This window comes from Periplaneta americana, chromosome 4 (genome assembly GCF_040183065.1).
Source record: "Periplaneta americana isolate PAMFEO1 chromosome 4, P.americana_PAMFEO1_priV1, whole genome shotgun sequence".
Classification (NCBI taxonomy): domain Eukaryota; kingdom Metazoa; phylum Arthropoda; class Insecta; order Blattodea; family Blattidae; genus Periplaneta; species Periplaneta americana.
Window position 1 is genome coordinate 165,051,633 of NC_091120.1, and position 14,528 is coordinate 165,066,160.

At 36.0% G+C, this 14,528-nt stretch overlaps 1 protein-coding gene across 1 annotated transcript in view; it reads right to left on the minus strand.

Annotated features, from left to right (window-relative positions):
- Trap1 (TNF receptor associated protein 1) overlaps positions 1-14,528 on the minus strand; it is a 428,549-nt gene that overhangs the window by 23,725 nt on the left and 390,296 nt on the right. Inside the window, exons 8-11 of the mRNA XM_069824270.1 lie at positions 13,486-13,559; positions 12,074-12,236; positions 9,780-9,893; positions 6,871-6,940 (exon numbers count right to left, since the gene is read on the minus strand). Of these exons, the coding sequence (XP_069680371.1) occupies positions 6,871-6,940; positions 9,780-9,893; positions 12,074-12,236; positions 13,486-13,559 (421 nt within the window). The remainder of the gene's footprint in view (positions 1-6,870; positions 6,941-9,779; positions 9,894-12,073; positions 12,237-13,485; positions 13,560-14,528) is intronic.

The following is a 14,528-nucleotide window of genomic DNA, read 5'->3' on the forward strand; positions in this document are numbered from 1 at the left end:
GCAGTCTGCTTTCTAGGAAAACAAGAATTGGCTTTTCAGGGTCATAATGAGAGTGTGGAATCAGACAATAGAGGAAATTATATTGAATATTTAAGTTCCTTAAGTGAATTTGACCATTTACTGGCCAATCATCTTGAGAGTTCAACAGTATTCCGTGGTACTTCTCCCGCAATTCAGGATGACTTAATATTTGCTATAAGTGGGGTTATGATAAAGAACATAAAATCTGAAATAGAAGAAGCACCTTTTGTGGCCATTGTTGTTGATGAAACAAGTGACTGCTCTAATCAGAGTCAAGTGTCCACTGTTTTAAGATACGTCGACAGTACTGCCAATGTTCAAGAACGGTTTATAGGATTCACAAATGTCAGTTCGGGCAAAACTGCTGCTGCTTTGTTTCAGCATGTGGAAGGTGATATAGCAGAATACAATGTCGGCAATAAGTTAATTGCACAGACATACGATGGTGCTTCAGTTATGGCGGGAAATATTAATGGCTTAAAAACAAAAGTTCAAGAAAAGTATCCTCAAGCACTATTTGTCCATTGTTACAGCCATGTTCTCAATTTAGTTTTGCAACAAACTACTTTATCCATTCCAGAATGCCGCATTTTTTTCAAAACACTGTCGGGTTTAGCTGCATTTTTCTCATCATCTCCTAAAAGATCAGAAAAACTCAAGGAATTTATGAAAAAGAAACTCCCAAAAGTAGCACCAACTAGATGGAATTTTACATCTCGGCTTATAAATACAGTAAAGGAATACAGAGAACAACTGACTGCTTTCTTTGAAAATATCATTTGTAATGACTCTGAAGAAAACTGGGATGATGATGTAATTGTGCAGGCTCAAGGATATTTGTATTTTTTCACACAGTTTCAGAATATATTTCTTCTTGAAGTCTATGCTAGAGTGTTCGCACATACAGATGTGCTCTACAATATTCTTCAGACAAAAAGTCTAGACATAGCATACTGCTTGCAAGAGGTATCAAAGTTAAAAAATACTATATCCGAGTTCAGACGTAGTGGGTTTCCGTCCATATGGAGTAATATGGAAAATGAAAATTCTTCAGACAATACAATGGAACCACCATTAAAGCGAAGAAAAGGAGATGATGAATTGAAATACAGGCAGCTGTACTACAGCATACTAGATTGTATGCACATGGAAATTACTGACAGATTTTCTGATTATGGAAAGCTTCAGTTCACACATCTTCTAGATTCTCAAAAATGTTCTGCTTATAGAGAAAACTTCCCGAATGAGGCACTAAACAAATTATTTCAGTCCTATAACAGTTACTTTGATCAAGTACGTTTAAAAAATGAATTAAGTGTAATATATTCAGCAGAAGTCTTTGATTTTTCGAACAAACCTATCCATGAAATATTATCTGCCATATATGAAAACCAACTGAACCAAGTTATTTCTGAACTCCTTAAATTGGCAACATTAATTGTGACAATACCAGCTACGTCAGCATCGGTAGAAAGAACATTTTCTGCGTTGAAGGGAATAAAATCCTACTGTAGATCAACTCATACACAAGAACGTTTATCCGGCTTGGCACTGATGTCCATCGAAAAGTCATTTCTACAGAAACTTCGCAAGCGGCCGAACTGTAATTTCAATGACGAAGTCATCAAAGTATTTTCGTCCCAATCAAGACGTCTTGAATTCACATATAAATAGGTAAGGAATTTTATTATAGGGTTTTTAAAATACATTTTGTGTAATAATAGGGTCAGTGGTAGCCCAGACCCTTAAACCAGTATATGCCACTGTTAAATAACAAACTAAAAAAAAATGATGATGATTGTACAATTCACTTTTTTTATTATACATTTGTTGATAGAGAGAATTCTGTGTGTTCTGACCATGGAGCTGGATGAGACAGTTAAAGGTATCAGTGTCAAATCATCTTTCCTCTGGCAGTGTTTTAGTCTATCTTAGCGGGTTCAGCTTTCTTTCTTCACTACACACAATTTAGTTTGGTCTCGATAATTTCAAAAACAAATAGTAATGGCAATTTATTTTTAAAGAAAGTGTTTTTATCTACAATATCTAATACATTAGAAAAAATATGTATGAAAAGTGCATGTTGAATTTAGAAAGAAGTTTCTGTTGAATGTTTGTATCGAGAAGTTATGCTGTTCATAGGTATGTAAACAATTTCAGAATCACAGGATCATAGGCGGAGAGAGAACTGTTTCCTTGGGGGGGGGGGGGGGGGGGGGCAAAGCAAAACCATAGAATCCCCATATAATGGGGTTATGGAGTACATCATTTACCTCCTCCCCCCGTTATACCTTGACCGTGGTACAGTTTATCGGAATATGATCATTTAATACAGTATTTTCTGGGGGCATGTTTCTTACAGTGTTACATTCATATCCGCGATGTTTCGGATCGAGTTCTATAGGACTTGAACTGTAGGTCTACTACTAATTATAATAGGGCATAACTTAAAACAATCTCCCTCTTTTTTCTTTCTCGTACAGAAACACATGCATACATCAATAGAACTACGTAACAGTGCCAACAGAAACTTTTTATATGAAGCTTACCTTCCTGAAGATATCATAAGAAATGTAAATTCTAACTATTTTATTTAATCTCGTCTTTAAGTTTACACATTATACTGGGATCACTTTTCGTTTTTCTGCATTGCTGTGCAGTATGTTATTCATAATCTCCAAGTGGCGGCCTGAACACCTGCAGACTTCTAACACATGAGTACAGTCTGTGTATTTCCATTCCTCAAATGAGGTATAGGAATTCTTATACATTCAGAAATTTAGAATAAATATTATAGTCCAGACACATGACCTGAATAAATTTATAAATTTAAGCACAGAAACTTAATCATAAACAAAAGCAAAAAAGATCTTTTGAATTCAATATTTTCTAACATAAAAAAAAAAAAGAGGTCAGACAAGTTTGGGGGGGCAGTGCTCCCTTATGCCCCCCAATGACAGGATCAATATTAAGTAAAAATAAAAAATCCTGACATGTATCTATGGAAGAAAAATTGGATGATATTATAGCTGCATTGGAGCATTCACTTATAACTATCCACTACAGCAAAAGGTGTTAGAAAATTACTCTTATATGTCTGTGACCCTGGTATGAAAGTGAGATATTGTGATTACTTTTTAAGAAAAGTTCATGATGGCGAGTTGGATCCTCAGATATTGATGTTTTCAGATGAGGCATGATTTACACTATGTGCATATGTTAATTCACAGATTACCAGACATTGGTTCACAGGAAGTCCCAAGGCTACTCAAGAAACCTCATTTCATGATAAAAAGCTTGGTATATTGTAGCTTTAAACGGAAATTGCATAATTAGTCCAATTATGTTAATGTTACAATCACAGGTGAATGCCACTTGAATAAACTGTGGCTGGGGAAGAAATACAGTAGGAGTTTTTCAACAAAATTCCGCCAACTACATAGTCAATAAATGCGAATATGTTGCTATTGCACGAATTAATATTAATATAGTCAACAAGAGTGTTGTTTAGTCAATTGTTCGAAGACATATTTGAACCTCATAAGCGATATCAATAAGGCATTACTCAAACTGAACCAGGTGATAAGGAGTAGGGTGGCCAGTTCCTTTCCCCCTCCACTGCATACAGTGCTGACTAGTAACATATTACCACAGTCTAGTATATAGTCGCGAAGCTCAATACGTAGTAAATATGCAAACATAGACAGTTGCTCACCACTAGGATCGCTAATATTCGCCTAGTTAAAGGCAATGCAAAATAATACCGTCACAGTCTATTGTTTCTAGTACCCTCAAAACTCAAGCTTCGTGACTGTATATAGTAGACTGTGATATTACACTAATCAGATTTCAGATGTATACAAACAATTGCAATAATTAGTAAATGTTTCTGGACAACACGATCACCAGATTTATGGCCATATGATTTTCATCTTTTATCTTCTAATATCCTACATTTATGAAGCTGTGTTGGAAAGAGTGGGTAAAGAAAGAATGATGCTGAAACTGATCAGGAAGAGAAAAAGGAATTGGTTGGATCACTGGATAAGAAGAAACTGTCTACTGAAGGATGCACTGGAAGGAATGGTGAACAGGAAAAGAGTTCGAGGTAGAAGAAGATATCAGATCATAGACGACATTAAGATATATGGATCATGAGGAAACGAAGAAGGCAGAAAATAGGAAAAATTGGAGAAAGCTGGGTTTGCAGTGAAAGACCTGCCCTTGGGCAGAACAGTAAATGGTGAATGAATCCTACATTTTCATGTAATGTCCTACATTTTCGTGCAATGTCCTGCATTTTAAAACATTTCGTTAAAACAATCTGGTAACCATAACTACGCTGCATAGGGCCTACAAAAAAAATTATGAACAAAATAAAATCACTCTTATATTTACTCGTATAACACGCATCTCGATCACACATTTCTATACACCCATCGCAAACAACCCTACTCACAAATAAAATGACACTTTTTAACTTTTAACACGTACATCATACACTATTTTTATACAGTCATTGCTAAAAATAAGTTGCACTGTTTGTAAATTTTTTGAACAATTGGAAATTATTTGTAATTCAAAACACAAAAGTGTATACATTTTTAAAAACGAATAAGGTTCCAGAAAATAAAGAAAGTGAATCTTAAGGAATTAAAGAAACTGTAGATAGAGTTATTTTAGAATTATTACGTGAAAAATCTGGCAGCAACATGTACATAACCTCAATTTACGTTAATACAGTCATTTCAATTGATTTTATTCTTATTAACCATCATAGGAATTACAAGCATTCGTAGCATTGTCAGTACACAAGAAAACTTACTTGATAATTCGCGGTAATTAATGCAAGAACTTCCGCAAAATATCGAAAATCGCTAATTATCAGCAGAATTATTTATTATTGTTTAAAGTCCAGTAAAAGTTACTCTGACAGGTTTAATTACTAAAATACGGTACACTTCAAAATCGACAGGTTTAATTACTAAAATACGGTACACTTCAAAATCAAGTGCAAAGTGTAAAACAGTGCAAACATTCTGAAACATTACCGATATAATATTCCACAGTATCGGTACTGCAGTGTGATAGAACCTCAAAACAATAAACACAAGTTTTACAAAACATCATAAGGCACTTCAGTTTAACAAAAATAATGCCATCTTTTTCTGTTTCTTACTTAGAGGATTGTCTTATTGGCAGCCTTTCATATTTTATTTCACGACTACTTATTTTGAAAGTACACTAACACAAACACAAACACTACAGCATTTAATGTTCGAATGGCACACAGATTTTTTTATATGAAAAAGACGCACAGCACAGGAACATAGCCTACTTGATTATCAACGCTCCTCAGCTGCTACTGACCCAGACCCATGTTGGAATTGGAAGGGAAAGGAGAGGAGTTTCAGAGGAGGGAGAAAGCGTAAATTGAGTAAAAACGTAAATGAGAAAGTTATTTTCGGCCCCCACACCAAAAAAAGGATCGCGAATTATCAGGAATCGACTATAATTTAATATATAGCTTAATTTCAACATGCAAAATTACAATATTAAATGGACGTCTTGCATTGTTTGTTAACTCTGAACAGCTGAAAGTCTGTTTACACTTAACAGGCTTTAACCTACATTTTTAACACGATGATGTAGGCCTACTATAAAAAGATCTTCTTTCAAACACTGACTGTCTAAAATGATTATATTTCATGTTCATCATTACCGTATAAATTCACTTGTACTTAAGTTATACTGAATATGAACGTAATTAGTCCAATAGTTTAAAAGTCACTGCATAGGTACAAACAGGCAGGCCAGCGAATGGGGATTATAAAGAATGGACACTTCGCGTCGGTACCTTTGATGTAGCCGGACTGATTTCAATGACCTTCAAGCCAGAAGCGTGAGATTCTGCTTTCTCCCTAGAGTTGGCGCTGACATCACACCAGCTGGCAGTCGACACAGTGGAAATATAACACATATAATTAATACAGCTAGGTATATTATGTACTCAAATGAAATAAATTCGATCCATAAAATAATAAATCCGTCATTAACTGTAATGTCTAGACTCTAGAGTTCCTTTATAATGAGAGTTGAGATGTTGACCCCAACTACAATTAAAATATGTAATGATTTGATAGCGCTGAAAATGGAAAAACAAAACCCTTACGAGAAGTAAAATCATATACCTATATTATATTATATACAAATATTAAACGAATTCGATACTTATTTTTATAATGTATTATATTATTTTATAATATAATTTATATCTGAAATATAAAATATTATTATTACAACTGGTTTGTCACTGAGAAATAAGGAAAAGCTGTTAACTTTAATTTATTTGAAGCAAAGCGTTACTGAATTATGCAATAAGGCAGGCGATATTTGGATCCTGTGTCTCAATTCTATTCTCAATTATTATCTTAGCGTATGCTCGATTACACTAACCTCTAGCGCTTGAAAGTGGAACTATACGCTGGCGCACAGAGAAACAAAACACAGGAAAATTCGCTCAGTGTCCATTCTTTATAATCCCTATTCGCTGGGCAGACAGTATGGCAAAACCACTTTTTGTATTAGAAATGCTGAAAACGTATATTCCCAGAAGAAATTACAAAATCGACATTTTGCAATATTACCATACTTTTTATATATAGGCCTCACGTCATATATGAAAATAAAAAGGAAATGTTCTACTTCAAATGGATTAGATAACCTAGTTTTCACCTTAGTTTATTTTAACTATATAGTGAAATAAATATTACAACAGCTACGATTTTCCTCCATAAATATTGTGATAACAAGGATTTCATACGAAGTACTTTCTGAAGTTATACTAACCGTATAAGAGCGCTGTTTTGAAGTAATTCACGACTCAGATTGAGAGGGATGTCTTCTGAATCCACAACACCTGCAACAAAAATATATTTTCAAACCTTTTACCATCGGTTTTGTCTGTGATCTAATTCGCCATCATCAGATGTCCCTATCTGACCATTGCTCATTCTCAAGATCTTTCTCTTTTTCCAGAGTGAAATCACTTTATACTGGGTGAACAGTATAGACACAGTCTAGTATATACAGTCACGAAGCTCAATACGTAGTAAATATGCATCCATAGATAGTTGCCAACCACTAGGATCGCTAATAGACAATGCGAAATAGTACTGGCACAGTCTATTGTTCTAGCACCCTCACAACTCAAGCTTCGTGACTGTATATATACGAGGCCTGTCTAAAAAGTATCCGACCTTTAGCCAGAAAAAATATTTCAAATACCTGACGGGGTTGGGACCTTAATCCCCTTCAAAGTAGGCCCCTTGCGCTTGCACACACATAGCCCACCGATCCTTCCACTGCCGGAAACAAATCTGGAAGTCTTCTTTTGGAATGGTGTTCAGCTCCGTCGTCGCGTTCCGCATTATCTCTTCTCTACTCTCAAAACGGGATCCTTTCAGTAGTGTCTTCAATTTTGGAAACAACCAGAAGTCGCAAGGAGCCAGGTCTGGAGAGTAGGGAGGTTGGCGAACGGTTGTAATTCCATGTTTGGCCAAGAAAGAGTGGATCAATTGGGATGAATGTGAGGGGGCGTTGTCGTGATGCAAGTGCCAGTTGTTCGCCGTCCACATGTCTGGTCTTTTGCGCCGAACTGCATCACGGAGTCGCCGGAGAACATCGTGATAGTACTCCTTTGTCACCGTTTGTCCTTCCGGTGCGTATTCGTGATGCAAAATTCCACGGACATCAAAGAAAACAGTCAGCATCACCTTGATTTTGCTCCGCACCTGCCGCGCTTTCTTCAGCCTTGGAGACTCGGGATGCTTCCATTGCGACGACTGTCTTTTTGTTTCTGGGTCGTACCCGTACACCCATGACTCATCTCCAGTTATCACGGTGTTCAGAAACTCAGGATCAGTGTTGGCGGTGTCCAGAAGGTCCTGTGCAACGTCACAACGGAGGTCTTTTTGTTCCGGGGACAACAACTTGGGCACGAATTTCGCAGCCACTCGGTTCATGTTCAAATCATCACGCAAAATTGCATGTGCAGAATCTTTACTCACTCCAACCTCTTCGGCAATCTCCCGCACGGTCAAATGACGATCTGCCATCACCACATTTTGCACCCTCTCAACAACAGCTGCACTCCGAGCAGTTTGAGGCCTGTCACAACGCTGCTCACTCTCCGCTGATGTGCGGTCATCTTTGAATCGGTTGAACCACTCCTTAATTTGTGTTACACCCATCGCATCTTCCCCAAACACCTGCTGAATCTTACGAATTGTTTGACTTTGAGAATCACCAAGCTTTTGACAAACTTTGATGCAGTATCTTTGCTCCATTCGTTCAGTCATCTTGCGAGAAAACTAAATCCGACAAACACTTAGAACAGCACCTTACTTGGCGACCACCAGCCAGTGACTGGCACAAGCGAATGCGGTGAAAAAATTCAAGCATGCGCATTACAGTTCCTCCTTCCACCGTGCACAGTGGCGCCACCTTAGAATCACTACTTTGTGCGGGAAAATTTAAGGTCGGATACTTTTTAGACAGGCCTCGTATATAGATTGTGGTATAGAGCAGAAATCGCGCGGCCTTGAGTCCCCCACCTCCGCGTGCATAGCCGGCCAGCCAACCATGAAACCTGTTCTGCTCTATACTGTTCACTCTCTATATAACAGCCTATGATGTCGATCCTTTGCAGATGACCAAACCCTTTCTGTTATTTTGGGCAAAGACGACCATTCATAGTACTAGTATTTATCTTCAAAACCAATAGAACAAAAGAATAAACGGTCAAAGAAAGTAAGAAAATGAAGAAAGAAGGACAGACAGGAAAATGCAAGAATATGGAGAAAAAAAGGAAATATACAAAATACAGTAGAACTTGGTTATAGCGACCTCGTTTTGTGCGACACTTCGCCTATAACGTCAAATATTCTGTGGTCCCTACTAATTCCCCATAAGGCATATGCTTTTCTACCTTGCTTAATACGACAAACGCATATGTGTCTATCTCGCATATAACATCATTTTCAACCTCAGTTTGGAATAAGATTTTCTAAGAACCAAAGTATTTTAAGAAATATTTTGTTGAAATCTGACTCTGACAAATTCTTTACAGTCTCCTTCTGTCATAAATCTCTGGAATGCAGGCGGATTCCCCACCCCATTGTAACCTGCCCGAATTCATGTGGTATTAGATCAGTTTCGACAGGAAGTTTTTACTAAGTGCACGCAAGTTTAACAAAGTATAGCCACTAAAAGAAGTGAATGACGCTTTAGAAGTAATTAGAATTATGAACATGTTCTATGAAGCTAGGGAAGGGAGCAGTGAAATTGCAACTGAAATTATGAACATAGAACGTAATTTGGCTCTAGAAAGTGTGCATTGGGCAAGTAGAAGACAACAGAGTAAAATGACTGATTACTTCACTTCTAAGTAAAGTAGTTTGGTGAGTACTGAACAAACTGTTTAATACAGAATACTGTTTTTATAATTAAAGGCCTAGATGTATTTTATTATGTTCATTGTAGGCTTAAAAGTCAATACATAAATCTAAAATAAGTCTAATTAAGTTTGTTATTTTTCATTTTCCACCTACTAGATTGATAATGTGAATCTCGGTTACTACGACACTCGTTTATAACAACATAATTTTTACGGTCCCTTGGATGTCGTTATAACCAAGTTCTACTGTATGTAGAAAGAAAGGGAGGAAGAAAGATTTAGGACTAGAGTAAGGACTTACCTTTAACGAAACGTAACCACTTTGGTAGTATATTGTCTGTCTTGTTTTTGATGAGCACCTTACGACAATAGAGTGCCACACCCACCTCCATGTCACGACTCAGTTCAAATAATCCTGCAGGAAAAATTATAGGTTACATCACATTTCAGATTCAACTATATCAGTGAAGAGAATTACAGTCTGATCCGTTTGGATATGGATAAAATTAATTTATTATTATAAAGCTATTATGATAGTAGGAAAAATTTCTTCCGGGTAATATTACGATTGAAAGATGGGAGTTTCCATATATGACAATCAACAATACATAATCTGAAAATCGTAGATGATTAAAATGGCTACTACAAATCAACAGCAGGCACAATGTGTTCTTTGGTATGCTAAATTTGAGAGTGTTAAAAGAGTTTAAAGGGAATTTCGACGTGAGTATGGTGTGCGTAATGTGCCTAAATACGATTCCATAATGTTGTGGTATCGAACATTTGTAGAAAGAGGTTCTGTGTTAAAAAAAACATGCAGGGGGTCGCAGGCGAAACCCAGTACGAGAAGCAGCTATCTCTTGGCTTGGTCTCCAAACTCCCCAGATCTAACCCCTCCTGACTTCTTCGTGTAAGGTTTTGTTAAAGACATTGTCTATTCACAGAAACCCAGAAACATTGATGATATGAGAGTAAAAATTACTCAAGCTTTTCAACAAATCACCCCTCTTAAAGTCAAAAAACTTAATACTATTATAAAGTCAGTCACAGTCTAGATGAAATATATACAGACGAGGTTTACAATATAGTCTACTAGTACAACACAGAGTTTTAGTATCAATTTCATGAAGCATTATTGAATGTCATGAATTCACCTTCAGAATAGAAGGCGTGAGAAATTAGGAACTTCTTTAATTTGGCCCTAAACAATTTTATGTTTTGAGTTTCATTTTTTATATTGATAGGGAGGCTATTAAAAATTTTTACTGCCATATAACGCACTCCTTTTTGATAGCATGATAGACTTGCCGATGGAGTATGAAAGTTATTTTTTGACACGTATTTATGCTATGAACTGCTGAATTAGTTACAAAGTTTTCACGATTACATATGAGAAAGATTATTAATGAAAAAATATACTGACAAGCCATGGGCATTATTTGTAGTTTTTTGAAAATAGTCTTACATGATTCCCTGATTTGGCACCTACTATTATTCTAATTACTTTTTTTTTGTAGTAGGAATATACTGTTACTATCTGTGGAATTTCCCTAGAATATATTATTCCAAAACTCATTACCGAGTGGAAGTATGCAAAGTATACTGTTTTTAAGGTATTGATATTCACTATCTTTCGCACAGATCTAATAGCAAAACATGCTGAATTTAGTTTGAGGATAATTTCTTTATTATGATTTTTCCAATTTAACACATTATCGATTTTTAAGCCAAGAAATTTGGTTGTTGTTGTTGTTTCTATTAAGGACCTATTATTAATTATTGCGCTTGTAATTTGCGAGGTTGAATTTGGACAGGATTTAAATTTAATTATGTTAGTTTTGTTACAATTTAATACTAATTTATTGAATGAGAACCAGTCACATATTCTGAGGAGAATTTCCTCTGTTGAAGATTGGAATGTGTTGGAGTTATTGGCTGTAATTACTATACTTGTGCCATCTGCAAATAATATGGGTGACCTACATCTTTTATTAGGAGGGCAAGATCATTTATGAACACTATAAAAGTAGGGGACCTAATATTTTTTACATGCACTGGGTACCCCTACTAAAACATCTGAATGAGACAGTCCCAGCTAACATGTGATATAGTAGACATGTTAAAATATTAGTCGTTATTCAACGGGGCTTTCCATAAATCATTAAAATGTATCTAAAATTAAGATATACCTACAGTATTAAAACACTTATGTAGTCAGTGCTGCCAGTCAGCCAGCGATATACATCAGCATCATGCGTCAGCAAGAACATTAGCTGATCTGGTTTTATCGTTACTGAGAATAGGATGGCAATGTCCTGAAACATGTCTAGACAACACGAATTTTAACTACATAAGTGTTTTAATGCTGTAATATCTTAATTTTAAGTAAAGTTTAATAAACATGTGATACCTACCGCATGGTTTACATTTTATGTAATCCCTGTCACCAGACAATAAGTATATTATATATAATAACAGGGTTATAAAATATGCAAAATATAAGGAAGCCAGGATGCTGCAATACCATTCAGAAAACCTCTCTTTTTGAGAATGTGAATGTAGACTACAAGACAATGTCTGTAGTGAGCAACACACCTGGTTTTCCTTCTGGGAAGTACAGCAGCGCTCGCAGTGTTAAGGGAGCGTCAGTCTTATAGTGAAGGGTAAACCGTGGTCTGTCATAGGAAGTGCCCACGAACCTGTAGAACTCATCGTGCATTTCAGGTGTTACATCTTTAGGATCCATCAACCATAGCGGCTAAAAAAGAATATATGAATATAATGAACATTAAGAAAATATCAATGGCTTTGAGCACAAATAATGTATGTTCACTTTCACCAACTTTCGGGAAACCTTGAAAGAAAAACTTCTTTTAGCATACAATTTATAGAAATAGTGCAGAAAAATATAATTTTTATAAGGAATGGTGAATGGGACAAGAGTTTGGGGCAGAAGAGGATATCAGATGTCAGACGACATTAGGGTATGTATGGATCATATGCGGAGACTAAAGGTGCATACACACGTAACGAATGAACAACGAACGAACGACAAACAAATGGATTGCTGGTTGAAATCGGAACATGTGGACAACGCAATCGTTTGGATTGCCTTAGGTAACGATCCGTCACTCATCGGTACATCAAAAGAAGTTGGTATTCGTTGTGGACAGGATTTGCCACTTGTTTGCAATTCGTAGCAGAACGCAGATCCGTTCCACCAAACAGGATGTCGAAATTGGAGTGGACTGGAGAAAATGTCATCAAACTTATTGCTGTATATTGGGAGCAGGAAATTTTATAGCCCTATTTTGCACAGTAATATTTCGAAGTATGTTTTTGAAATGCAACAGAAGTTGTGAAATTGTCCCGATTCAATTCGACGTAAATCATGAAGCAAGTCAGTGTGTCTATATATCGATTGCGACTTTCGTAGAGTTGCATCTGCCACCATCGCCTTTTGTTTTTTAACTTTCTTTTTGTTAAACTGCCTATAATAATAACAACGAATACACTTGCTGTAATTATATCTTCGTCTGCTGTTACTGTGGCTAATCAGCGAATGCGAACATTAGCTGACCATTTGCTGATGATTTGTATGTTGCTCCGAATAGTGAACGAACAACGAAGTTTTGCTTCAACATTCGTTCGTCGTTCGTTCTCTACGTGTGTACGCACCTTAAGAGGAAGGCAGAAAATAGAAAAAATTGGAGAATGCTGAGTTTGCAGTGAAAAACCTCCCTTCTGCAGAAAACTATGAATGAATGAATATTAATAATGCCTCATACACAAGGCAAAATATTAAAGTATTTTTGAAACATCAGCAGATAGTAAATTACGCTCTGCAATAGAAATCCCATATACTTTCTAATCACGTATGTACAGTGAAAGTAATTAATGCGGGAATTATACATAACAGCTGGTAATTAATGAGGTAACAAAAAATGCGATTATTTACACAAATACAAATCTATAATTATTATGGTATAAAACAAGTCACTACTAACCTGGATTGTGTTTGCTCTCTTCCCATTTAAGAAAATAGGGCTTCCGACGAAATTGCTATACTTCTTTATTATGCCTACGAAACAAAACAAAAGAAATAACACATATAAGAAGTAAATGATGGTAAAAACCACTATGAACACATTAATTTTTTCAAGGGAGATATTTAATGAAAATGACCTTCTAAAATTCTGTACTACAATGAAAAAACCGACTTCCTTCTACCCACTACACTATTCACATTGGTAAGCCAAGAGGAACAATGTGCTATGTAGTGTCCATAGGAAGAATCTTCTGTTAATCATAATATAATATGGAGTTACCATATCTTTAAATGTAAAAATGAGGACACCACATCAATCGTGCACTTCCAATCCCTACATAACATCTTACAGATACAAATTCAAACAATGAGGCAAAGTCGTTCAATTTAAAACAATTAAAATGAAGTAAAATGTTTAATGTGCTGCGTGTTTTGATACCTAATTCCTAAATTACTATAATCTGAGTGTGCATACAGAAATACATTAAAAAAACTAGAAGAATGAACTTCATTGTTTAATAAAATTTCAGTCATTTCTGTTCCAATAAAGAGGGAAACTTAATTTAAACATCCCATGAATATTTCTCTGTTGGTCTGATTTACTTTAAAATGTCAGAAATTTTTAGCAAGTACGAATGAAATGTTACACAACTTAAATGACAAAGCTGTATTCCAGTACAGCCTCTGAGTCCACAAGGTGATTCCCTTCCTTAGACCACTGCAATTGAATTAAATAAATGGTAAAATGCTTGGCGAGAGTGGCAAAGAACTCACGATCCTTATCTGAATGCTTGTAACCAATACGTTGGCAAATTGAGGTAACAGAACTGAGCAAAACATTTCGTAATATCTACAATTTGACCGTGAGTTGATCATAAAACCAGTGTATGAGATTTGTGAACAAGAGATAGCGGTAACCATGGATAAGATCTTTTCTGCACTCTGAAAGAAAAGAGTAAATATGGAAAACGAATTTCCACATCACAGAATTACACTTTCAAG